At 56.8% G+C, this 23,538-nt stretch overlaps 4 protein-coding genes across 4 annotated transcripts; 2 read left to right on the top strand and 2 right to left on the bottom strand.

Annotated features, from left to right (window-relative positions):
• Positions 1 to 1,872: 1,872 nt before the first annotated feature.
• BZA05DRAFT_455995 (uncharacterized protein) lies at positions 1,873 to 17,250 on the top strand (the record flags this gene model as incomplete). Its single annotated transcript, XM_051487549.1, has 6 exons — positions 1,873 to 2,799; positions 2,874 to 3,034; positions 3,102 to 10,205; positions 10,265 to 10,851; positions 10,905 to 15,941; positions 15,994 to 17,250. The coding sequence occupies exons 1-6, from the start codon at positions 2,120 to 2,122 to the stop codon at positions 17,248 to 17,250; spliced, it is 14,826 nt and encodes a 4,941-aa protein (XP_051343316.1). The 5' UTR covers positions 1,873 to 2,119.
• A 155-nt stretch (positions 17,251 to 17,405) lies between these two features.
• BZA05DRAFT_383999 (histone-fold-containing protein) lies at positions 17,406 to 18,452 on the bottom strand. The gene is made up of 3 exons (XM_051482268.1): positions 18,313 to 18,452; positions 17,942 to 18,079; positions 17,406 to 17,888 (listed from the first exon to the last, which is right to left on the bottom strand). The coding sequence occupies exons 1-3, from the start codon at positions 18,320 to 18,322 to the stop codon at positions 17,725 to 17,727; spliced, it is 312 nt and encodes a 103-aa protein (XP_051343315.1). The 5' UTR covers positions 18,323 to 18,452; the 3' UTR covers positions 17,406 to 17,724.
• A 300-nt stretch (positions 18,453 to 18,752) lies between these two features.
• BZA05DRAFT_383998 (uncharacterized protein) lies at positions 18,753 to 20,183 on the bottom strand. Its single transcript, XM_051482267.1, has 3 exons — positions 19,695 to 20,183; positions 19,465 to 19,635; positions 18,753 to 19,400 (listed from the first exon to the last, which is right to left on the bottom strand). Exons 1-3 carry the CDS (start codon positions 19,846 to 19,848, stop codon positions 18,985 to 18,987), a joined length of 741 nt encoding a protein of 246 aa, XP_051343314.1. The 5' UTR covers positions 19,849 to 20,183; the 3' UTR covers positions 18,753 to 18,984.
• A 511-nt stretch (positions 20,184 to 20,694) lies between these two features.
• On the top strand, positions 20,695 to 22,519 carry BZA05DRAFT_99623 (mitochondrial carrier domain-containing protein). Its single transcript, XM_051488877.1, has 4 exons — positions 20,695 to 20,933; positions 21,009 to 21,571; positions 21,626 to 22,316; positions 22,366 to 22,519. The coding sequence occupies exons 1-4, from the start codon at positions 20,833 to 20,835 to the stop codon at positions 22,430 to 22,432; spliced, it is 1,422 nt and encodes a 473-aa protein (XP_051343313.1). The 5' UTR covers positions 20,695 to 20,832; the 3' UTR covers positions 22,433 to 22,519.
• The last annotated feature ends 1,019 nt before the right edge of the window (positions 22,520 to 23,538 follow it).

Below are 23,538 nucleotides of genomic sequence, written 5' to 3'. Positions count from 1 at the left end.
GGTGAAGCTTTTCAGCGGGATAGTCGCGGAGTTCGGAGAAGGCGGTGTTCAGGGAGGGCGTTGCGTGGTGGAGGAGGAGGTGGGTGAGGCAGTGGAGGTGGGTTGAGGAGGAGTTGAGGGTTTGAGGGAGCGAGCGAGGGAGGGAGGGAGGGAGCGAGGGAGGGAGCGAGGGAGGGTAGTGGGTGGGAGAGTCTTGGGGGGTGGGGGGGGGGGCATGGTCGGTCGGCTTTTTCATAGTGGGTGGTAGTTATTTTGCTGGGTGCTGGTTGCTGGTTGCTTTGGTGCTTGTGTGGGTGGTGTCTGTTGCGAGGAGGGCGCCGCCGCAAGAGAGACGACGCTTAACTTAGCTTGCCGAGACAAGCTTAGCGTGACCTACACGGCGGACGGGTTTCGTCCCCCTCTCTCCAAACCCCCCAGGCAGGCACCGCTCACCCTCACCCTCCCCAAACACACGTCTAACTCAGCAACCAAACATCGCAACAACGCACAGCAAAATGCAGCGGCTTCGTGTCGGGCGACGACAATGCACCACCCGCCCACCGCATCGAGCAATTAACGCAAAGGGTGTTGAAAATTGCAATATCAAAAAACGGTGCTGTTTCGATGTTTTCCTTCACGATTTCTCACTTGTCGGCATTTTTGCGTCGCTGAGCAGACGCCGGCTACGATGGTGATGGTGATGGTGATGGTGATGGTGATGGTGATGACGATGGAGGGTCCGCTGCAGTGGGGTGTTCCTCGTTCTCGCTCTAGTCTGACAAGTGAGTATACCTATTTGACAGTAGGTAGGAAGTAAGTTGCTGCAGGTGAGTAATTCGAACATGGATGGGTGATGCGTGGATGGATGATGTGTGGATGGGGGGTGGTGGATGGGGGGGTGATGCAGGAAGGAAGAAGGGTTGGGGCGGGACAGGGGAGGGGGTGGAGGGCACGCACAGTAGGAAGTGGCGGTGGTGGTGGTTGTGGTTGTGGTGGTGGTAGTGGTGGTGGTGGTTGTAGTGGAGGGTGGTGGGTATGTACAGCGGCGGTTTGGGTGGCCGGCCATTGGAGTCTTGGAAAGATAGAGACGGAAAGAAGGAAGGAGGGAGGATCTGGACAAGGTCCGGCACCGAGCGAGGAGAGGGGAGGGGAGGTCAGAGTGGGCAACACCCAGACCATCCATCCATCGCCGGTGCCATTGACAACGAACAGCTTCACTGGCCAGTAAACACCACCGCAGCATTTACCCCGGGTTGTCCATCATATATATCCATCCGGCCACAGCGATGCCGAACATCCCGCGCATGCGCATCGACGATACTACTAGTGTAAGTAGTACCCACTGTCCATCAGCTCCATCGATCCTGTACTCCACGGCATGTAGGACAGACCGCCGGTGGGCACGGACGGGAAACTCAGTGACAGGCAGGAGTATCTGCCGTGAATTGTCGCGGGAGCGGTGGGCTCCCGACGAAGTCACTTGATTATGTATGCGGCAAGTATATGCAGCGAGAGTCCCGGTCTGTGTCGGTATGATGATTGGCTAATGAATCCGCGATGACCAGCAGACGAATGACCGGCCAAGTCGGTCTGATGCGTAGGTTATCTACATACCAGCACTCGTTCGCACACTGTGTCGGGCACATCGGAAACAATTAGTTTTTCTTCTTCTTCTCCTTCTCGGTGTTTTAAACTCCTCTTTACCTTTTTTTATTATCGTTGTCTCCCCGGCCCGAAAGTTGCGATCATCCGAAGCCTGGAACCGCCGGTGGCGAAGAAGAAGAGTTGGAGGAAAGCGCAGAGAAGCCCTCCTCACTGACTTCCTTCCCCGAAAATGCCACGCTAGAGCGTCACACAGCGCGCATTGAAGCCGCAGCACCCCCTCCCTCCGCTAGTCCTCTTTCGACCGTAGCGTCAACCAAATTTCTCCCCAAAAAATTAAGTTATCCCGGACGGTCTCCTCCAGAAAAGTTTCCCCCACCACCGCCGTCGATACGGAACAACCACCTGTTGCCCGCCACTGCGCAGAAAAACCAATACCCAAAACCCAAAATTCCGCCCTCCTTCTTACCACAACCATAGGGATACCACTACTACCACACATCCAATCGGTCCACTCCCCCCACAGATAAAGTCGCCCATGGAGTGCGCATCCTTCGACCAGCGATTCCTGAGCGCAGTGTCTCAATCCACCGTGCTGACTGCGGCACTACCTGTCGAAGCGCAGGCGATTGTCTCGCAGCTATGCGACTTAACGAGCAGCAACGTGTACTTGGAGACGCTGTCACGACTCTCGCTGCATCCCGTGTTCTGTTCCACCATACTGGCCTGCTACGAGCCACTATTTCCCGAGCTCGTGGCCCGATGGCCGACGTTCGCGCACACGCCGCAGATCGCCGCCGGCTTCGCAAGGGTCCTGCCTGTCGTGCCGTACTTGGTCGAAGTCGCCGAATGCCTCCTTCTGGAGAGGGACGGCAAGAGGTTTCTGCTAGAGGCTCTGGGGTTGGACGCTGAATGCAGTCAAGATGAGGTTTGCGCGGTATCACATATGGTGGCTTTGGAGGCCCTGCTCGCGCTGAATAGGTTGTTGTGCTTTAAACGGGATACCTTTTTGCCTCTGGTCGATACTACGACTCTCTACCATCTGCTGCACCATGGCCACCGAGCTGTGCGTTACGTTGCCATTCGAATACTATGCATCTACCTGAAGGTGGCAGATGCTGCACAAGAGGAGATGATGGAGAAGTATGGTGTTGGGAGACTCTCGGAGGCCGTCCTCGGACCATGGGAGGACCGGGACGTTGATTACGGATTCTTAATGTGAGCCTTTCTCTGCCGAGAAACATCCAATGCTACGATTCACGATGGCTGATATACGCTTTTTCTTCCCACAGGTCGCTGGAAGGTGGACGGTTCAAGGATATGTCCGATGCTTTGGAGAAGGCGAGAGCTGGTCCAATAGTACCAAATACAAACATCTCTAGAATAATAGACTTGTCGGAATTATCCCCCATGACTGTCGACCTGTGCGGAATTTTGACACCGCGTCTAAGAGGTATAACTCGCTCGCGGCTGGTAGCTACAGGAAAAGGGACCCATGATCTGATATCGTGTTTATTCAGGTGTCCCCAAAAGTCCTGCAGATATCGTAGACACCCCTACAACTCGGGCAAACGTGCACTCCCTCGCCCTGGCCCTCCGTTCGTCGCAACCTATCCTCGTCACCGGCCACGCCGGCTCGGGGAAGACCTTCCTGATCCACCAGATCGCGCAAACTCTCAACGCGCTGGACTCGATGGTGTCGATCCACCTGAGCGGGCAGACGGACGCAAAGCTGCTCATAGGCGCCTACACCACGGCCGACACCCCCGGCAGCTTCGAGTGGCGGCCGGGAGTGCTCGCCACCGCGGTGCGAGAAGGCCGCTGGGTTCTGGTTGAAGACATCGACAAGGCGCCGACCGACGTGCTGAGCGTCCTGCTGCCGCTGATCGAGCGCGGCGAGCTCGACATCCCCTCCCGCGGCGAGCGCATCAAGGCTGCGCGCGGCTTCCGCCTGATCACCACGACGCGCACCTCCCCGTCCGCGCACAGCGCCGACACGGTCACCGTAAACCTCCTCGGCAGCCGCCTGTGGCTGCGCGTCAACGTGGCCACCCCCGCCCCAGAGGAGCTGCAAACGATCGTGACCTCGCGCTTCCCGTTGCTGGCGGCGATCTCGCCGACGATCCTGAGCACCTACACGGCTATCCAAACGCTCTACCGCGAGCCCACCTTCTTCGCCATCAGCCGCACCAGTTTGGGGCGACAAATCTCCCCCAGAGATCTCTTCAAGTGGTGCAGCCGGATCAGCGCGCTGTGTGCAACCGCGGGCGTGAAGGCCGGCGCCACAGTCCTCCCCGACGGCCTGTTCGACGAGGTATTCGCCGAGGCGGTCGACTGCTTCGCGGGCAGCCTGCACACGCTCGAGGCGCGGCGCCTCGTTGCCAGCCGCCTCGCCGAGGAGCTGATGGTGCCCGCGCAGCGCGTCGAGCACCTGCTGCTGGGGCATATCCCGAGCTTCAAGAACGCCGAGCGCTCGCTGGTCGTGGGCCGCGCGAAGCTGGCGAAAAAGAAGGAGCCCGCAAGTCAGAAGCGGAGGAAGACGGCGCTTAGCAATGAGAAGCGCCCGTTTGCTACCACGAATCATGCGCTTAGGCTGCTGGAGCAGGTGGGTGTGGCAGTCAGGCTGGCGGAACCCGTGCTGCTCGTCGGTGAGACCGGAACGGGAAAGACGACGGTAGTGCAGCAGCTCGCGGACATGCTTGGGTTTGGCCTGACGGCGATTAATCTATCGCAGCAGACGGAGGCGGGCGACCTGCTCGGTGGGTATAAGCCCGTTGATGTAAGGACTCTGGCTGTGCCGCTGAAGGAGTGCTTCGATGAGCTGTTCGAAAAAACGTTCTCGCTCAAGAAGAATAAGCGCTTCCTTGACGTGCTGAATAAGTGCTGGGCCAAGCAGCAGTGGAAGCGCGTCATAATCCTGTGGGGCGAGGCGGTCAAGATGGCGGAGAATTTTTTTGCGACCCCGGCACCGACAACGGTCGAGAGTGCGGCGGAGCCTGAGATGCAGAAAAAGAAGAGGAAGCTCGACGGAATGGATAAACCAGCGCTGCAGGCTTCGTGGACAGTGTTTGCGAGAGATCTGGCGAACCTCGAGAGGCAGAGCTCGCAGTTGTCAAAGAGCTTTGCGTTCTCATTCGTGGAGGGGAGTCTAGTCAAGGCGGCCAGGAACGGCGACTGGGTTCTCCTCGACGAGATCAACCTGGCCGCGTCGGATACGCTCGAGAGCATTGCCGACCTCCTTAAGGACGGCGGCGGCGGCTCCATCCTCCTGAGCGAGAAGGGAGACGTCGAGCGGATCCGGGCTCACCCCAATTTCCGGATCTTCGCGTGTATGAACCCGGCCACCGACGTCGGAAAGCGCGATCTCCCCTCGGGACTAAGAAGCAGGTTCACGGAGCTGTATGTAGCGTCGCCGGACACGGACCTGGGCAACCTCCTGGCGATCGTGAAGGAGTATATCGGGCACCTAGCCATCGGCGACGAGAAGGTGGTGTCCGACGTTGCGCTGCTGTACCTCGAGGCGAAGAAGCTCGCCGAGGGCCACCAGCTGGTCGACGGCGCGAACCAGAAGCCGCATTTCAGCATGCGCACGCTCACGAGGACGCTGAGCTACGTCACCGAAATCGCAAGTGTCTATGGCCTGCGCAGGAGTCTGTACGAGGGCTTCTGCATGAGCTTCCTGACGCTCCTCGACCGCACATCCGAGATGCTTCTGTTGCCAGTCATCGACAGGTTCATCCTAGGCAGCCAGAGGAATGTTAGGAGTCTGATCAACCAGATCCCCCGACAGCCCAGTGATGGCCAACAGTATGTGCAGTTCAAGCACTACTGGATGCACAAGGGCCCGTACGAGCCCGAGGAACAGCCGCACTACATCATCACGCCCTTCGTGGAGCGGAACATGCTCAACCTCGTGCGCGCTACGGCGACAAGGAAGTTTCCCGTGCTCATCCAGGGTCCTACCAGTAGTGGAAAGACGAGTATGATCGAGTACCTGGCGAAGCGCACAGGCCACAAGTTTGTGCGCATCAACAACCACGAGCATACCGATCTGCAAGAGTACCTGGGAAGCTATGTGTCCGACAATGACGGGAAGCTGTTCTTCCTTGAGGGGATCCTCGTGGACGCGCTGCGGAAGGGCCACTGGATCGTTCTCGACGAGCTGAACCTTGCGCCAACCGACGTGCTCGAAGCTTTGAACCGGCTGCTGGACGACAACCGCGAGCTGCTGATCCCCGAAACGCAAGAGATCGTGCGGCCGCACAAGGACTTCATGCTGTTCGCGACGCAGAACCCGCCGGGACTCTACGGCGGCCGCAAGAACCTCTCTCGCGCCTTCCGAAACCGCTTCCTCGAACTCCATTTCGACGATATACCAGAGTCCGAGCTGGGAACTATCCTAAAGGAACGCTGCCAGATCGCCCCTAGCTACGGTGACAAAATCGTAAAAGTTTATAAGGAGCTGTCGCTCATAAGACAGTCGTCGAGGATCTTCGAGCAGAAGAACTCTTTTGCTACCCTGAGAGACCTGTTCCGGTGGGCGAAGAGGGATGCGAATGGGTATCAGCAGCTGGCGGAGGACGGGTATATGCTCCTGGCTGAGCGCGTGCGGAAGGATGAGGAGAAATTGGTGGTCCAACAGGTCCTGGAGAAGGAGATGAGGGTTAAGATCGACGTTGAGGCTCTCTACACCGCCGAACGGACACCGGAGTATGCTCTGTACACCGAGAAGGTGACCGACCAGGAGATCGTTTGGACGAAGGCTATGAGGAGACTATTCTCTCTCATCGCCCATGCCCTACGAAACAACGAGCCGGTTCTGTTGGTCGGAGAGACGGGATGTGGAAAGACGACTGTGTGTCAGATGCTCGCGGAAGCGTTTGGAAAGCGGTTGATTATTGTCAATGCGCACCAGAACACCGAGACCGGAGATATCATTGGTGCTCAGCGACCCATCCGGAACCGGTCGGCGTATCAATCGCAGCTTGCCGAGGACCTGCTGGCCGTGCTCCAACTGCACGTAGAGGAAGAGCACCTGCGGGATATCGAGCCGTCGGATTACGCAACACTTTTGAAACTGTACTTGGCGCTTCCACCGGATGTCAAAGTCACTATTCCCACTGAGACCAAAGATCGCATTGAGCTCAACAGGACCCGCGTCAAGGCCTTGTTCGAGTGGGCAGAGGGTCCGCTCATCCAGGGTATGAAAGAGGGCCAGTTCTTCCTCCTCGACGAAATCTCCCTCGCGGACGATTCCGTCCTGGAGCGGCTGAACAGTGTTCTCGAGCCTGCGCGGGGAATCCTCCTCGCGGAGAAGGGGCCGGAAGAGTCGCAGATCGCTGCATCCGACGGCTTCCAGTTCCTCGCGACGATGAACCCAGGAGGCGACTACGGCAAGAAGGAGCTCTCGCCGGCGCTGCGCAATCGTTTCACCGAGATCTGGGTGCCGTCCATGACCGACAGCGACGATGTGCTGCAGATTGTGCGCTCGAAGCTGGAGCCGGGATTGCTCGAGTTCGCGGAGCCCATTGTCAGCTACGCACAGTGGTTCTCGCAGACTTATAACTTCTCCAGCAACGCGCCCATCAGCATCCGTGATGTCCTCGCCTGGACCAGGTTTGTCAACTTGCATGCGCAGCAGGGTTCCGCATTTGCGCTCCTCCATGGCGCCGCACTGGTCTTCTTCGATGGCCTCGGCGCGAATCCGTCCAGTCTGCTGGTGACGGATGCGGGAAGTCTGGCCGCCGAGAAGCAGAGCTGCATCAAGAAGCTATCCGAGCTGCTGGGCCAGGATTTGCTGCCGGTGTATGCTGCGGCGGTCCTGGCGACGGTGGATCACTTATCCCTCCGGCTGGGCTCGTTCGGGCTTGAGAGGAAAGAGGGAGGTGCGGTGGATATCTCGTTCAGTCTGGAAGCGCCCACGACCGCCATGAACGCCATGCGAGTAGTTCGGGCCATGCAGCTGCGCAAGCCAATCCTGCTCGAGGGAAGTCCCGGAGTTGGCAAGACCAGTTTGATCACCGCGCTGGCGGCAGCCTCGGGCAACCCGCTGACGCGAATCAACCTTTCTGACCAGACCGACTTGATGGATCTGTTCGGCTCGGATGTGCCGGTGGAGGGGGGGAAGAGCGGCGAGTTCGCGTGGCGAGACGCGCCCTTCTTGCGCGCAATGCAGAACGGCAACTGGGTGCTCCTCGACGAGATGAACCTTGCGTCGCAGTCCGTGCTGGAGGGGCTGAACGCCTGTCTCGACCACCGCGGCGAGGTGTACATCTCCGAGCTGGACCGCACCTTCAGCTGTCATCCGGACTTTGCCGTGTTCGCGGCACAGAACCCGCACCACCAGGGAGGCGGGAGAAAGGGCCTGCCCGCGTCGTTCGTCAATCGCTTCACCGTCGTCTATGTCGACCAGCTCACGTTCTACGATCTGCAGTTGATCGCACGGAAGCTGTTCCCGACTATCCCGCTCGACGTCGTCGATAAGCTGATCGACTTCGTTGTCAGGCTCGATAAGGCGCTGGAGGGTAAGCGGAGCTTTGGCGCCGTCGGTGGACCGTGGGAATTCAACCTGCGAGATACCCTGCGATGGCTCGAGCTGCTGGCCTCGCCGAGTGGGTTGCTTGCATCCAGGAACCCGCAGGACTTCATCGACGTGGTGGTTAAGCAGCGCTTCAGGACGGCGGAGGATAGGAAGCGCGTCGATCAGATCTTTGCGGAGGTCTTTGGACATGCGCCCGCGAGGAGGCATCTTTACCATCAGCTTTCAGAAGGTACCTTCCAGGTCGGTAATGCGCTGCTCCCGCGGAGGAAAGTTCTGCAACCTACGGCTGTGGAGGGCCTGGCGGTATTGAAGACGCAGTTGCCGGTGCTGGAGACGGTCATGACTTGTGTTCAGCAAAATACTCCGGTTATTCTCGTCGGCGCATCCGGAACGGGGAAGAGCAGCATGATCAAACTGCTAGCGGCCATTTCGGGTGCGGAGCTGGATCAGCTGGCGCTCAATGCCGACGTTGATACTACTGACATCGTTGGTGGGTTCGAGCAAGTTGACATGTCTAGGAAGATCTCGGCGTTGTTTGACGAGGTGCAGCGGTTCCTCCGGATGGGGGTTGTGGATGCTTTCAAGCGCGGCGATGCGCTCGGTGCGTCCATCCTGGAGCTTGTCGAGTTCCTGTGTACTACTCTGCCCGCGCCCAGTGTCGAGAACTTGCACCGAGTTCTCGCGAAGCTGCAGGATTTCGCACAGGTCACCGCCGGTTTCACGGGCTTTGTTGCGAGCGCTCAGGCACTCGTCGTTGATGCCCACAAGGATACAATTGCGCGCTTTGAATGGGTCGACGGAATGCTCGTCAAGGCGGTGGAGGAGGGTAGGTGGTTGATCCTTGACAATGCTAACCTGTGCAGCCCGTCCGTCCTGGATCGTCTCAACTCGCTGCTGGAAACTAATGGCTTCCTGATGGTGAATGAGCACAGCACTGCCAATGGTGATCCAAAGCTGGTCAAGCCCCATCCGGAGTTTAGACTGTTCATCACTATGGACCCGAAGCATGGCGAGCTCTCGAGGGCCATGAGGAATCGCTGTGTCGAGGTTTTTATCGACCAGACGCCGGAAGTGAACGAAGTTGTGGCGCAGGATGATGCTCAGAGGAGCGCGCTGGCTAAATTCCAAGGATCAACAAGTGTCAATGCTGATGTGTCGATTTTCCAGCTGATGGAGCAGGTTGTCGGGACGTCGATGGGAGCGGAGGTCGATCCCATACTGGTACAGACCGCACTGGAGCATGTACCGCGGGGAATGTCGCCACTTCTTACCAGGTGGAAGGGCAGGATCGGCGAGTGGTCGGTGGAGGGGCAGGCTACACTTGAGTCTGTGGAAAACTTCATGCATTTCGCCGCTCATCCGGCGGTGCAGACAGTTACCGCGGACCTGATCTTGTCAGCGTCTGGGAAATGGCAGCTTGGAGATGAGTTTATGGCCGCGCAGTCTCTCGTGCCCATCCGCAACAGCAGTCTCTTCTCCTCGGAAGCAGAAGCCACCGTTTCATCGCTCTTCTACGAAGTTGCACGTGAAATCTTCGTCACGGAACGCACTGAGGAAGGGATTCTTCAGAAATCAACCACCATCAAGCTGGCAGAGATGAATTTCTTGGAGCGGTCCGCCTCTCGCCGGGGTAAGAAAATGCCCGCCTTCGGCGGCAGCATGGGCATCCAACTCTTCGAATTCCTCACCAGCATCCGCAAAGTCCTCGAGCAGTGGCTTGCGCACGATGCGCGCGAGCTGGACCTCAAGAAGTTCCTGCGCATCCGGGAAGTGCTGCATCTGTGGTGCGACCTGGTGCAGCTGAGCAGCACGAGCAGTCTTAACGAGAGCGTGTTTCACGTCTACCTCGCACTGTTTGAGGAGTGGATTAGGAACGCCGAGAAGGATCTGCCCGCGCAGTATGTCAAGTCCTCCGAGACGGCGCTAAACGCGTTTAGAGAGCCGCTGCAGCTGGTGACCGGTCAGTCTATGGAGGTCATGTGGCTCAAGGTCAGGCCGTCCGTGCCGAAGAGCTTGGTCGCTTGGGAACAGTATCTGGCGCTGAAGGCGATCATGGCTAGGTTCGATAGGGTTGGCGTGGAAGGTGAGTTCCTGACGATTCGACGACTGGATACTGGGTACTGGTACTAATATGAGGCATAGGAAATTTGGATACGGTGTTGAAGTTGAGAGAGTCACTTGTTGGTGCCGCAGCGGCAGTTCTCACCGAGGACATGGATGTCTCCGAGCTTGTCACAGAACTCGATGCATCCATCTCGCAGCTGGAGTCCTCACGCACTGCAGACCAGGAGCAGAAGCCGGGAGTCTTTAACGCGCTTTTCGACCTCCTGCTGAAATTCAAAATGCTCCGGAATCCTATAGGCTGCGTTGAGCTCAACCAGGACAACTTCCGCATGGCACACTTCGCGAATAGGTCGACCGAGAGCTTGATCGGCTACGGACTTCCGGGAATGCCCGTTACGACGTCGTTTGAGCAGGTCGTTGGCGACCTGTGGAGTTATCCTGCTACGGAAATGGTCGCTAGAGGGCCCGCGGGACTGCTGACGGGGAAAATCGCCGCTGGCATGTTGAAGACCAGCCATACGGTTAAGGAATCGGATATTTTGAGACTGCAGGATCTGGAGGTGGAGATCAGAGAGCTGTCGAAGCAGTTTACGCTGCATACGGATGAGATCACTGGCGATCGCGTGCTGCAGTTGAATACTCTCGTGTTAAAAAAGTTGAAGCAGGTAAGGATTGTTCTGGTTGTTGCTATTCTTGCGGATGCTAATGGTCTGTGTAGTTGTTTGTGATTCACAAGGCTTCGTATGACGTGGCTACCTACACAGCGGCCATCCGGTCGTTTGGAAAGGCCACTGCTGATGGGCTTCGTGTCCTCAAGGAGGTTCTGCCCACTACAGAAGTTACATACCTTCGTGAAGCCGTCATTGAACATCTCATCCCGATGATCGATGTTCTCCTCGAGATGCCATCGTCATCGCACTCTGCTCGTATCACAGCATTGGGAACAGCATGGGTCCACTACGCGCTCGCCTGCATAAAGCTTTACGTCCCGAACGTCGCCTTCGACCCGGCAATGAAGCCCATGGTTGAGCGGCAACGCCATTTCTCGCGGAAATCCGAGGTCACTGCTAGGATCACCGCCGAGAAACTGTTCGAACTGAAGTTCACCGGACAGGAGGACAGCCACAGCATCCGCATGCTGCAGCAGCGCTTCACCGATCTCGGCGCGGAACCGCCAAACTCCTTGATCGCTCGGCCCACCGAGTCAAAGATGTCGAGCCTCCAGGGTGACTTCTCGAATTTGCTGCGCGTCGTCGTCGATGGCCAGCCGCACAGGAGACTCCTGGACTCGATCCTGAAACGCGGAGAGAACTTCGAGGCTCAGGAGCAGACTTTCCAGACTAACCTGTCGCAGCTGGCGGAGAGGCTGGAGATCGGGTATCCGGTTTATAAAGACATGGTTGATCCCGTGATCGGATTCATCCACTATCTCAAGCTTGGATTGTCACTTGCCGCCATGGTGCCTGATGCCTCCGACGAAGCTGCAAACTCTGCTAGGGCTTTCTTGGCGCCATATGAGACCTCCTCCGAGAGGCCCAAGACAAATGAACGGGAGGTGCAGATGCTCTGGTTGCGACAGCATGCGGCACGCAGTGCCACTGAGAAATACGATAGCCTGGACCAGACCGCGCGCGAGGACATCCACGATATCTTCCAGAAGCTGTTCAAGTCGTGGAAGGATGAGACGATCGAGGAGAAGGAGAAGGCGATCGCCAACAACAGTCTGTACACGTACCGTGGCGAGGCGGAGGACCACGATGAGCAGGAGTTTATGCAGATGTTCCCTGTCTACGAAGAGGATGACGAGGGGAATGTGGTTGTTGCTGCTGCGCCGGTGGAAGATGAGAAGGATCTGAAGATCAAGGACCATAAGAATGTGGCTATTCGCATTGCTCAGCTTCATGCATCGCTGTTCTCGGCGACTACCGAGAGCCTGTCGGAACTCGTTCGCGACGGTGCCGCGGTTTGGATGAAGGCCCTGGGCGATAATAAGTCGGCTTTCCCTCCCTCAAAGATCAAAGAGTTCCTTCCTGCTATCTTCCTGTCGCTTAAAGACACGACCGAGTGGATCTCCGGCAGTCGCAAAGACACCCGACGCTACGACTTCTACAACCACGAGAACCTCGAGGAGGCACACAAGCTCGTCGGCATCGTCAAGAAAGTGCACAAGCGGATGTCGTTCCTCCTCGACCTCTGGCCAGAAAACGTCACGCTGCAGGATGCTGTAGAAACTTGCCAGCAGCTATTTGCATTCCCCGCTGCCACTCCAGTCGCGAAGTTCTTGACTAAAGTCGAAAAACTTCATGGAATCCTGAACGAGTGGCAGGGAGTTGCTAGTCGCGAGTTTACCGCACAGGAGCACTACGATACGTTGACACAGCTGATCATCGCCTGGAGAAGACTCGAGCTCACTACCTGGCCGAGACTCTTCGATCTCGAGGATGACAAAGCGAAGCAGAACGCGTACTCGTGGTGGTTCTTCCTGTACGAGAGTGTTATCGCAAACCCGCTGCAGCTGCTCGCTGCCGACCTCAAGAATCACATCCATGACCTCGTAGCCAACCTTGTCAACTTCGCCGGCACGTCTTCGGTCGGACAGTTTTCGCACCGCTTGCAGCTTCTGAGGGTGTTTGAGGAGCATGTTGGCCGCATGAGTAGGGACTTTGAGGAGATGAAGATGGTCCATCGTGCTCTGCAGAGTTTCCTGATCTATTACCAGCAGTATGAAGCTTCGGTTGCAGAGACGCTGAAGAAGGATCGCAAGAAGATGGAGAAGGCTGTTGCCGATGTCGTGTTGCTCGCCAGTTGGAAGGATACCAATATCATTGCCCTCCGGGACAGTGCGAAGCGATCTCATCACAAGCTCTACAAAGTCGTGAGGAAGTACCGACGGGCACTTGATAATCCCGTCTTCAATATACTCTCTAGCGGGATGTCCTCCGAGGATAAAGCAACCAGCTCGGAGCAGTTCATGGACACCTCCATTGTCATCGACAATACTCGCATCAGGGAGCTTTACACATCCTCCATCAAGCTGTGGACCTCGCGTCCTCCGCGTCTCCGCGACCTCAACAGCGCGGTAGGAATGATGCAGCGAGTATCCACGCTCCCGTCCACCAAGCTCGACGCAGCCGACTTCCTAGAACGCTTCGCGACGTCCACCATCACGACGTCCAAAGAGCTACAGGAAGAGACTCCCGCCATCATGACCGAGGAGGTCAAGAAAGCCGTCGCACATCTCAAGACGCGCAAGCGGAAGGCGTTTACCGATGCCCTCAAGGAGCTACGGCAAATGGGTCTCAAGTCGAACTTGTCTCGTGCGCACATATCCAAGCAGGCGAGTCTGGAGAAGATACTTGCTGCCGCGGAGCCGCTGCAGGGCAGAGGTGATGTCGAGGGTATCCAGCATTATTTTGCCAGGATTCTGGAGACCATGATGAAGGTCCGTGCCCGGAAGGAAACTTCGCCAGACTTGCATGCCAACGATGCCGCAAGGGTTACGGGATTCATGGAGCATTTGCTTTCTATCAATCTGGAGCTGAGGGCAACACTTTCCTCCGCCCTGGGCGATCTGGAGAATACTCGTACTGCCATGGGCAAGTTCTCGGTACTGGCAGACATCGATCCTGCTGACACCACGCTCTACGGAGCGGTAACAATTACTCCCGGAAGGTTCGCCGAGGCGAAGAGGAAGCTCCAGTGGCTCCCCAAGATCCTCGCATTTACGGCCGATTTGGTCCGTATCCGAGCAGAGTTTGCGGGTACAGCTGTGATCGAGGGCGGTATTGTCACCTGGACGATACGGGCGCAGGAGGTTGGTGCACAGTTGGAGAAGCAGAAGGTGGTGCACGACGGTATCTGGACTGCCGCTGCGAAGGCCACCATGGATGATTGCGACAATTTCCTCTCGGAGATCCGTACGGGAATCCAAGAACTCGTCGAGCGCAATCCGGAGGTGGAGTACGCATTCAACCCACTGATGCGCTGGGTCTCGCCGCTTTCTACCATCATGGATGGAGAGACATCCGTTGCCAGCTCCGTTCAGGACCTCGATACATCCCTCCAAACACTCTGCGACTCCATCTTTGTCTCCCTTCAGAAACTCAACGAAGCGCAAGCCACATACCCGGCTGAAGCTACCGAGGCTGGATGGCTATTAACCCACCAGACCGCGACGTCCGCGTGCCTCAAGGCGCTGTACATGCGCACCATCACGCACAAGGTCGATGCTGTTATAGAGCTGGCTTCGCGCTGTCTCAAGGACTCCCTGGCCGTACGCACCGTATTTGCCGCCTACTGGCCCGTGATTGCCGAGTACCAACGGACGTGCGAGCGTACGCTCCGCGAAGTTGCGCGGGGACAACGGGCGGTTGCGAAGACTACTTACATCCTCGTTTCGACGGCGCTGACAATTCTGATTCGGGGCTTCTGCGAGCCCGCCGAGCAAGGCGACCAGGGCGGCGAGAGCAAGGGTGCGCTGGAGGCGGGCACGGGATTGGGCGACGGCGAGGGTGCCGAGGATATCAGTAAGGATATTAAAGACGACGAGGACCTGTCCGAGCTCGCGCAGGAGAAGAATAAGGAGGAGCGCGAGGAGGAGATCGAGGATGAGGAGGATGCGGTCGATATGGGCGAGCAGGATATGGAGGGTGAGATGGGCGATAAGGAGCAGAAACCGGAGAATGATGAGGGCGATGAGAAGGAGGAGGATGGGGATGAGGAGATGGAGGAGGAGACTGGAGATGTGGATGATCTGGATCCGACCGCCGTTGATGAGAAGATGTGGGATGAGAAGGCAGATGAGGATGATAAGGAGAAGGAGGGCGATACAAGTAAGGGGAAGCAGCAGAAGGGTGATGAGTTGGAGGCGAAGAAGGAGGATGGGAAGCAGCAGAAGGGAGATGACACTGGGGAGCAAGGGGATGAGAATGACGAGGAAGAAGAAGAGGGTGGGGCGGAACAAGAGGATGACGTGAAACAGCAGAATAAGGAGGGTATGGATGAGCACGTTCCTGAAGTCGACACGCTTGACCTGCCGGAGGACATGCAACTGGATGGAGACGAGAGCGAGGATGAGAAGGAGGACCAGCCCGGCGATGAGGGCGACGACTTCAACATGGACGATCTCTCCGATGCCAGCGACGACAAGCAGCCCGAAAAAGACGACGGAAAAGACGACGGAAAGGGCGAGGATCAGGAGGAAAAGTTCCCAGAACTTGACGCCCCCGAAGAGGAGCCTAAAACCGGAGAATTGGAGGAGAAAGAAGGGGAGGACGAAGGGATGGGAGAGGAGCAAGGCGACGGTGTCGAAGAGGACCCCGAGAACCCGGAGGAACTACAGCCAGAGAACGAGGAAGAAAACCTTCTTACTGCACCACCGGAGGAGAATTCCAAAGAAGCCGACGACACCGCGCCCAGCGATCTCCAAGGCGTCCAGGGCGGCACCGACAATGAAGACAAGGCCGATCAAGCCTCTGCCCAACAGGAAAGCGGCGAAGAGACCAAGTCCGACGAACCTCAGCAGGGACAGGGCACTGAACAGAATGAGTCTCAGCAACAGAACCAAGAGGTTGGTGCGGCATCGGCCCAGGATAAGGATCCGAACCAGGAACCACAGGCGCCGCAGGAGAAACCGTCGGAGGAGGAGAAGACGTTCCGAAAGGTCGGAGATATTCTTGAGAAGTGGCATAGGCAGAGGAAGCAGATTCTGGATGCTAGCGATGAGGACAAGGAACGGCCACAGATTGACAATATGGTAAGAATTCTATCAATAAAGCTTGATTATATGATATGCTAATGTGTACTAGGAACTCGATGATCCGGAGTTTGAACATCTCCCTAACGAAGAGACCGAAGCGGACACTCAAGCCCTCGGCACTGCCACGGAGGAGCAAGCCCATGGCCTCGATGACTCGATGGCTATAGACTCCGGCGTCAAAGAGCCACAAGAGGCATTCGAGGACGACGCTGACCCAGAGGAAGACCCGCAAGAGCCAGCCGAGCCTATCGAACACGCCAGTAAAGAACAGGATGCCCCTGAGGAGGAAGACGCCGGTCGCTTCGGAGCTATGATTGGAGACCGCAAAGACGGACCCACTCGCGAACGCCAGATCGAAGGCGAAGACGAGATGGACATCGATGATACGCTCTCGGACATTATGTCAAACGACGACTTCACCGATGACGCCACGGCTGTCACCGTTCCCATCAAGATGCGCTCACGTGAAGAAGCTCGGGAACTCTGGCAACGCCACGAGTCCGCGACCCGCACGCTCTCCGCCGGCCTCTGCGAGCAACTCCGCCTCATCCTTGAGCCCACCCAGGCCACCAAGATGCGCGGCGACTTCCGCACCGGCAAGCGCCTCAACATGCGTCGTATAATCCCGTACATCGCCAGCGCCTACAAGAAAGACAAGATCTGGATGCGCCGAGCAAAGCCCAGCAAGCGACAATACCAGGTGATTCTTGCCGTCGATGACTCCCGCAGTATGGCAGAAGGCGACGGCTCCACCGCCAACCTGGCACTGCAAACCGTCGCCCTCGTCGCTCGCGCCCTCAGCGCTCTCGAGGTCGGTCAGATTGCAGTCATGTCGTTCGGCGAGACCGCCTCCGTCGTCCACCCCTTCGACACGCCCTTCACCGCCGACTCGGGCGTCAATGCCTTCGAGCGCTTCACCTTCTCACAGCAGAAAACAGATGTCCGCCGACTCCTCGAATCCTCGCTCTCGCTCTTCTCCTCCGCCCCCCCGAGCTCCAACGAGGAGCTTTGGCAGCTGCAAATCGTCATCTCTGACGGAGTGTGCGAAGAGCACGAGGCGCTGAGGAGGATCGTTAGGAAGGCACACGAGAGACGGGTTATGATCGTGTTTGTGGTTGTGGACAGCCTCAGGGATAACTCGATTCTGGAGCTGAACCGCGTGACATTCGTCGACGGTGAGGTTACCACCGAGAGGTATCTGGACAAGTTTCCGTTTGGTTACTATTTGGTCGTCAGGGATGTCAGGGAGCTGCCGGGGGTGCTGGCGGGTGCACTGAGGCAGTGGTTCGCTGAGAGTGTCGAGTAGATAGCTTTGTAGATTAGATATTGTGCTTAGATGGATGGGAATAAAATGGGAATGGAGTTTAGTTATCACTAAGTCTTGTTACATTGATTGATCGTAATGATGGCTTTTGAGAAGAGTCGAAGAGTGGTCCTCACGATCAAGATGGGTCCAGTCAATCACATCAGTAAGTCAACTCATGCCCGTTGTTATGAGTAGCACATAGAGTATAGTACACACGCCGACAGAACACAGTTGATCGCCATTCACCATCACCATCATCACAAACAAAACCAACGCAAACACCGTAAACAAGAGAACACACACAGACAATCAGACAACCATCATCCCCACAATTCCCTTCTTCTTTGGAGTGGTTTTCTACAAAATCTCAAGCGCGGACCAATTCCCTCCAAAAGCGAAAATCGTCAGGAAAAAAAACAGATGCGGCTCTCCCAAGATCTGGTAAAAAAAACAGCCCTCGAACAGACGACAGATTTAACCACCGAAACCGTACAGGGTGCGTCCCTGGCGCTTGAGAGCGTAGACGACGTCGAGCGAGGTGACCGTCTTGCGCTTGGCGTGCTCGGTGTAGGTGACGGCGTCGCGGATGACACCCTCGAGGAAGGTCTTGAGGACACCACGGGTCTCCTCGTAGATCACTGTGTGATTCGTCAGTGCCGATCATTGCTTGTAGTAGGAGGGGGTGGCTTACTAGCAGAGATACGCTTGACACCACCACGACGGGCGAGACGGCGGATGGCGGGCTTGGTGATACCCTGAATGTTGTCACGGAGAATCTTGCGATGACGCTTGGCTCCTCCCTTTCCGAGACCCTTTCCTCCCTTGCCGCCTGCGGTGGGTTAGCTATCTGTATATATGCAACATCGAGAACGAAAACATCGAATGGGGGTTGATTGGTTGTGTTTGTGTGATGTGCGACGCGATGTTGGAAGAAACGCGGTCGGGCGCACGCGCGCAAAACAACCGAAGCGACGCGACGATATGCACACCACACCAGCTCGCCTCGGGGGAAAAGAAAGAAAAGAAACAAAAATAAATAGAGTTGGGATGGGAATTACTCACGTCCAGTCATGACTGCTAAAGTTGGTTAGTAAGTTGGTTGGTGGTGGTTGTGTGGTGAGGAAAGTTGTTGTTGAAGTCGTGAAGCGTGTTGGTGTTGAAGAGAAAGGAAAGAAGAGAAAGGGGAAGGGGAGAGTCGGTATTTATACGAGTTGCGAGAGATGGCGGGATCACGCAGAGTGGTTGGGTTGTGTGAGTGACAACAGCAAGTTCGAGCACTTCGGCCCGACAATTGATGCGTGTCGATGTGAGCGCCGAAGCGAGCGTGTTTGGGCCCGGCCGTTTTGGTGGTGGAAAAGGTGCGTTGGAGGTGTGCTGCAACCGGCACCCCTGCCCCCGTGCGAGAGGCCGGGCCGATGGCTTGGCGCGTCTTTCGTGAGAACGATGTCCACGACTCAACGGTTTTCTACGTACACACGAGGAACCTCACAGACGATTGTTTTCTCAGGCTAACAACTGTTTCATCATCGTGGTCTATTCCTACCCTGTCCCAAATACCGGCGCCTTCAAACAGGCATCTATTATGAGGTAATATGAAAAAATGAAATAAGAAAACAACCCCATCCAGAGAGCCCTGGAGCTCTCGAGCTCTAGTAGACGCCCAAAACAATCCTCAACCCCGATCAACGACGCCCGCAGTCTATGCAACCTCTCCAGTCCCGGCAGCCGACGCGTCTAATTCTCCTCACACGCCATTTCACTCGGCTTCTCCTCCTTCTCGTCACACTCCATTCCACTCGGCTTCTCCTCCTTCTCGAGCTCTCCAACAAGCCTGATCGTACCGTCGGCCGCATCCTTTCCCACCACGGAGGCCAGGAACTCGTCGGTATATCCGCGGATGAGGACGTGGATGTGCTCAACGCTCCTGACGCTCTGGATACTGGCCCAGTTCTTGAACCACAGGACGTTCTCCTTGCCGAGCGCAACCACGAAGGTATCATGCACCCACTTATCGATGATGGCTCTCGCCTCGGGAGTGAGGTCGCCCAAACCCGGCAGCGTCGAGATCGGAGACTTCGTCCAGCAAACGAGGTGCAGGATGCCAGGGGCGTTGCCGTAGGGCCAATCGTTGATCAGGACCTTGGTATCCTCTGGGTTCCTGTTAGCTATCGTAGGCCCAGTTGCGAGTGATTGAAGATGGTATGTGCTACATACCTGCGTCCGCATACGGCTTGGGATTCTTGCACTGAAGATCCTCCCATCCGAGGCGCTGCTTCAACACAAACTTCTGGATAGACCCATACTCCTCGCGGGTCTTATTCGACCAGGCGATGTAACGCTTGAGATCCGACGGGATACGCTTGAGATCGTCGAGACGGTTCTCCGCTACGATTGGTAAGCTTGGTTGTCCCCCGAGAGGTAACGGTGATGCATTGGCAACGAACCGATTATCGCAGTCAGATCCTCCCAGGTCTGGAGCTTGTATTCGGAGTCGGACAGCGCGAGCTGACGGACGTCCTTGTCGTTCGACTGGTAGCCGTCATTGGCTTTGGCCGGTTCCGAGCTCGAGCTGGAGGCGCTCAGTTGCAGCCGCGTCATCTTGGATCTTGGAGGATGGTGTCGAGTCGATTGGAATTAATGTGTCGATCTCGAGGAGGAGGAGGAGGTGGAGAGGAAAAGAGCTTGACGTTCGATAGCTCTGTGCCTAGAACTTATATACTTCTAATCTATTCACACCGAGCCAAAATTTCGGGTCGTGTGAGTAAAGTAAACCCTAATTACATCCTACTCAGCATTCGAATCTGGATTCCCTCTCCTTAAAGCCATGCGAGAACTTACACAGAAGAGTTCTTCCACCCCTTATGGACTCGCTTAACCCTCTTCTGCACGCCATTCCGGGCAGATACCCTTCTGTCAAGGCCGTATATACATCACCGTATTACTGGTCAAAAGCTTCAGCTGGATTGGACACTTGTCTCCAGTGCTTGACGATCCCTGGCCTGCCCCACGCACCCTTTGACCGGGATTGTGATCCAGCAGCATGTACGATTGGATTGGATATCTCGACAAGCGCAACAGGTTCTCGATCCCGTCCCGTTCGTGCCGCAGCCCCTCTCGTGTAGAGCACCAAGGCAGGTATGTGTGTGGGGGACTTCTATGGCATTTGCGGACTTTGACTTGTTTTGTTTGTTGTTATTTAAAGTGCGTATGGTTTGAATCGGGGAACGCAGGCAGGCAATTAAAGCAGGCAGCTGAGCTGAGCACCTCACCACCTCGGCTTCGGCTTTGATCTCCAGCATATACATACGGGCGCTTGGTGACGTGGGGATTCTGACCCGACCAACCTCCTTCTTCCTTCTTCACCCCTCAAGCAAACCATACCAGAAGCCCCACCGCGCCCTTCTCCAATACTTATTACTCCACCTTCTCGTTTTTATCTTTCAAATTAATTTCTTACATACCGCTGTGCTCGAATCTGATCGGCACGTTCCGTGGCCTGCATTGCATTGCGATTGTCTGTCGCCGCCGCCCGCTACCGCCGCCGCTGTCGCTCGCACGCACGCGGCGTGATATCCGAGAAATATGGTCCGCTACAATAACGATCTCGACAACTACGAGAGCTACTACCACCACGAAGAGCACGAAACCTACGACAGCCCCGAGGACCCCTACTCCGAGCGCAGGTTACTATGCATCCCCCGGGAGGGAGGGAGGGAGGATACGCACCGCACAAGCTAACACACCATTGCATTGCCCAGTCCTCGACCGCCGCCTCCGACTAGAGCCTCCCGCCATGCCGACGACAACGACAGCAGCAGTCACCTCTTCCACCGCGAACATGTAATGCCGGCGGCTGGCCACGCATTGGCGGGCGCGGTTGGGTCCGCGCTGGCGAATCTCGCTACCTACCCGCTCGATGTCGTGTCCACGCGTCTCAAGGTGCAACGGCACGCGATGGCGCAGCGGCTAGAGCGCGAAGAGTTGCAGCGACATCATAAGGGGAAGACAAAGACGAAGACGAAGACGCGGGGGCGCAGATCGTCGACGTCGAGTTCTTCCTCAGCCACCGGTGAGGAGGAGGCGGTGGGCATCTTTAATGTTACACAGGAACAGGCGAAGGAGTATCATGTACGCGAGACTAGGGAGGGAACTACTGTGGTTGAGTCCTGGGAGTATGAATATGAGGACGAGGAGCTGTATAGAGGGCATTTTGATGCCGTGCAGAAGATCTATGAGAAGGAAGGGATCCAGGGGTTCTATCATGGTGTTGGGTGGGATACGGTCGGCACGGCGGCGAGTGGGTTTTGGTATTTTATGGCTTGTAACTGACCCCTTATCGATTATCGTGGAGTGTTTGGCTGATGATGGAGCGCAGACACCTTACTGCGGAAGCAACGGTTGCATATCCTTGCGCAGCATGGAAAACACACGCAGAGTCTTCCCGTAATGGAGGAGCTTGGAATCGGCATTGCGGCTTCAGCCCTGTCGAAGCTCGTCTCGACGCCGTTCAGCAACATTGTGACGCGCAAGCAGACCGCGGCAATGTTATACCCGGGAGCGAAAACCCCTAGCTTTGACGACATTTACCACGACATCATGCGGGAAAAGGGCATCACCGGATTCTGGTCCGGATACACCGCGTCGCTGCTGCTCACTTTCAATCCGAGCATCACCTTCCTGCTGTACGAGTACGCGAAGCCGCACATGACCGCGCACAAGGGCGGGTCGCTAGATAAGATGGATATCTTCCTGCTGGCGGCGCTGTGCAAGGCAGCTGCTACCACCTTGACGTACCCGTTGAATGTGATCAAGATCAGATCGCAGATGGACGATGGTGGCGATGAGTACGATGGTATTCTTGACAGTTCTGCGAGCGGTGTCAAGGGCATCCATGTGTCGAGGGGAAGGGCTGCTAAAAACAAGATCGACACCCACTACAGGAGAGCTGTGAGGCGTGCCAGCGGTATCGTCGAGCTCCTCTCGGAAATCGTCAAGAGGGAAGGCATCACTGCACTGTATATTGGTCTCGGAGGGACGATCGCGAAAGGCTTCATTTCCCACGGTATGTTCCGTTGTTAATCTAGTATCCGGTAATGCTCGCTAACTAGGCCGTAGGTGTGACGATGATGATCAAGGAGAATGTTCACCGCTTCATCATCAAACTGTATTTCTTCGTCCTTGATGCGTACCAACGCAGCGAGTATGGCTCCTTCCGGGAGGCGGCACTAGGCAAGACGCTAGAGGGCGTTCGTAAGACCGGTCATGTCGTCGGATCCGCAACGCGCAAGATCGAATCGGCAAAGGAGAAGGTCAGTCATATCGGGGAGAGAGTAAAGGAGAAGGCACATCTCGGCCATCATAGCCACACCCAGAGCCATAGCAGCAACCACCGCGAGTCTACGTCCCGCGACCGTTTGATCGAGTCCCGCCCCGTTCGCGAAGAGGGTAGGTCTTTCCGTGGTCGCGAGGACGAGCAGGAGGAGATGTTCGAAGAGCGCTTTGCTGCTACGCCGAGAGGAAGATCCGAGCGGACCATCATCCGTGAGGAGCACATCACCGAGGAGCTCCCTCGGGGACGCCGTGAAGCGGCCCACAGGGAGGAGCGACTTGCCGTTGAGCGGGCTGAGCGGCTCGAGCGGGAGGTTTCCCGTGGCCGTCAGACTACCCGGGAGGAACACATTCGGACTACCACTACCGCTGCACGGCCTCAACCTGCGCAGCGTGTCATTGCCGTTACCGGCGCGAATGTCAGCGCCGGCAACCTCGTCGGAGCTCCGCCCGTGCCCCTAGCCAAGCAAACTGAGAGGGTATCGCAATGGCGGGACCGCGTCGCCGAAGAAACGGCTATGGCAGCCGCCGCGGCCGCGATCGTCAAGCCCGAAATGGTCACGACCCGTCACGAGACTCTCGAGGGTGCGCACGGCGAACACATCGACCGTACCATCACGACGCAGGATATCACGTTCTCAAACGATGTCTCCGCGCCAGGTCATGGGCACCATCGTCACCGCAACCACCATCGCGAGATAATCAACAGCCGTGATCCCTCCATGGCTTCCGGGCAGACATACCGTAGTGCGGGCGGCCGCACCTCGCTACTCGTCCACCCACCATCGTCGTATCGGGAGAGGGTCACCGGCGAGTGGACGGAGGATGCTAGGTTCGCCAACACGTCGTCTCACGGCAGACTCACGGGTGGACGGCCGCTGATGGGCGGTGGTGATATCGGCGTCAATGGCGAGGTCAGAAGGACAATCGAAACCAAGGATATCAAGGTGTGGAAATAGG

This window comes from Tricharina praecox (genome assembly GCF_024521635.1).
Source record: "Tricharina praecox strain CBS 144465 chromosome Unknown BZA05scaffold_2, whole genome shotgun sequence".
NCBI lineage: Eukaryota > Fungi > Ascomycota > Pezizomycetes > Pezizales > Pyronemataceae > Tricharina > Tricharina praecox.
This window is presented reverse-complemented; position numbering and strand designations above follow the sequence as displayed.

Coding starts and splice junctions, on each gene's coding strand:
- BZA05DRAFT_383999 (XM_051482268.1), bottom strand. Junction 17,889..17,941: donor TGTCAAGCGTATCTCTGCTA/GTAAGCCACCCC, acceptor CGAATCACACAG/TGATCTACGAGGAGACCCGT.
- BZA05DRAFT_99623 (XM_051488877.1), top strand. CDS start 20,833: ATGGTCCGCTACAATAACGATCTCGACAACTACGAGAGCTACTACCAC. Junction 21,572..21,625: donor GTTTTGGTATTTTATGGCTT/GTAACTGACCCC, acceptor GATGGAGCGCAG/ACACCTTACTGCGGAAGCAA. Junction 22,317..22,365: donor GGCTTCATTTCCCACGGTAT/GTTCCGTTGTTA, acceptor ACTAGGCCGTAG/GTGTGACGATGATGATCAAG.
- BZA05DRAFT_383998 (XM_051482267.1), bottom strand. CDS start 19,848: ATGACGCGGCTGCAACTGAGCGCCTCCAGCTCGAGCTCGGAACCGGCC. Junction 19,636..19,694: donor GGATCTGACTGCGATAATCG/GTTCGTTGCCAA, acceptor TACCAATCGTAG/CGGAGAACCGTCTCGACGAT. Junction 19,401..19,464: donor CAAGCCGTATGCGGACGCAG/GTATGTAGCACA, acceptor ACAGGAACCCAG/AGGATACCAAGGTCCTGATC.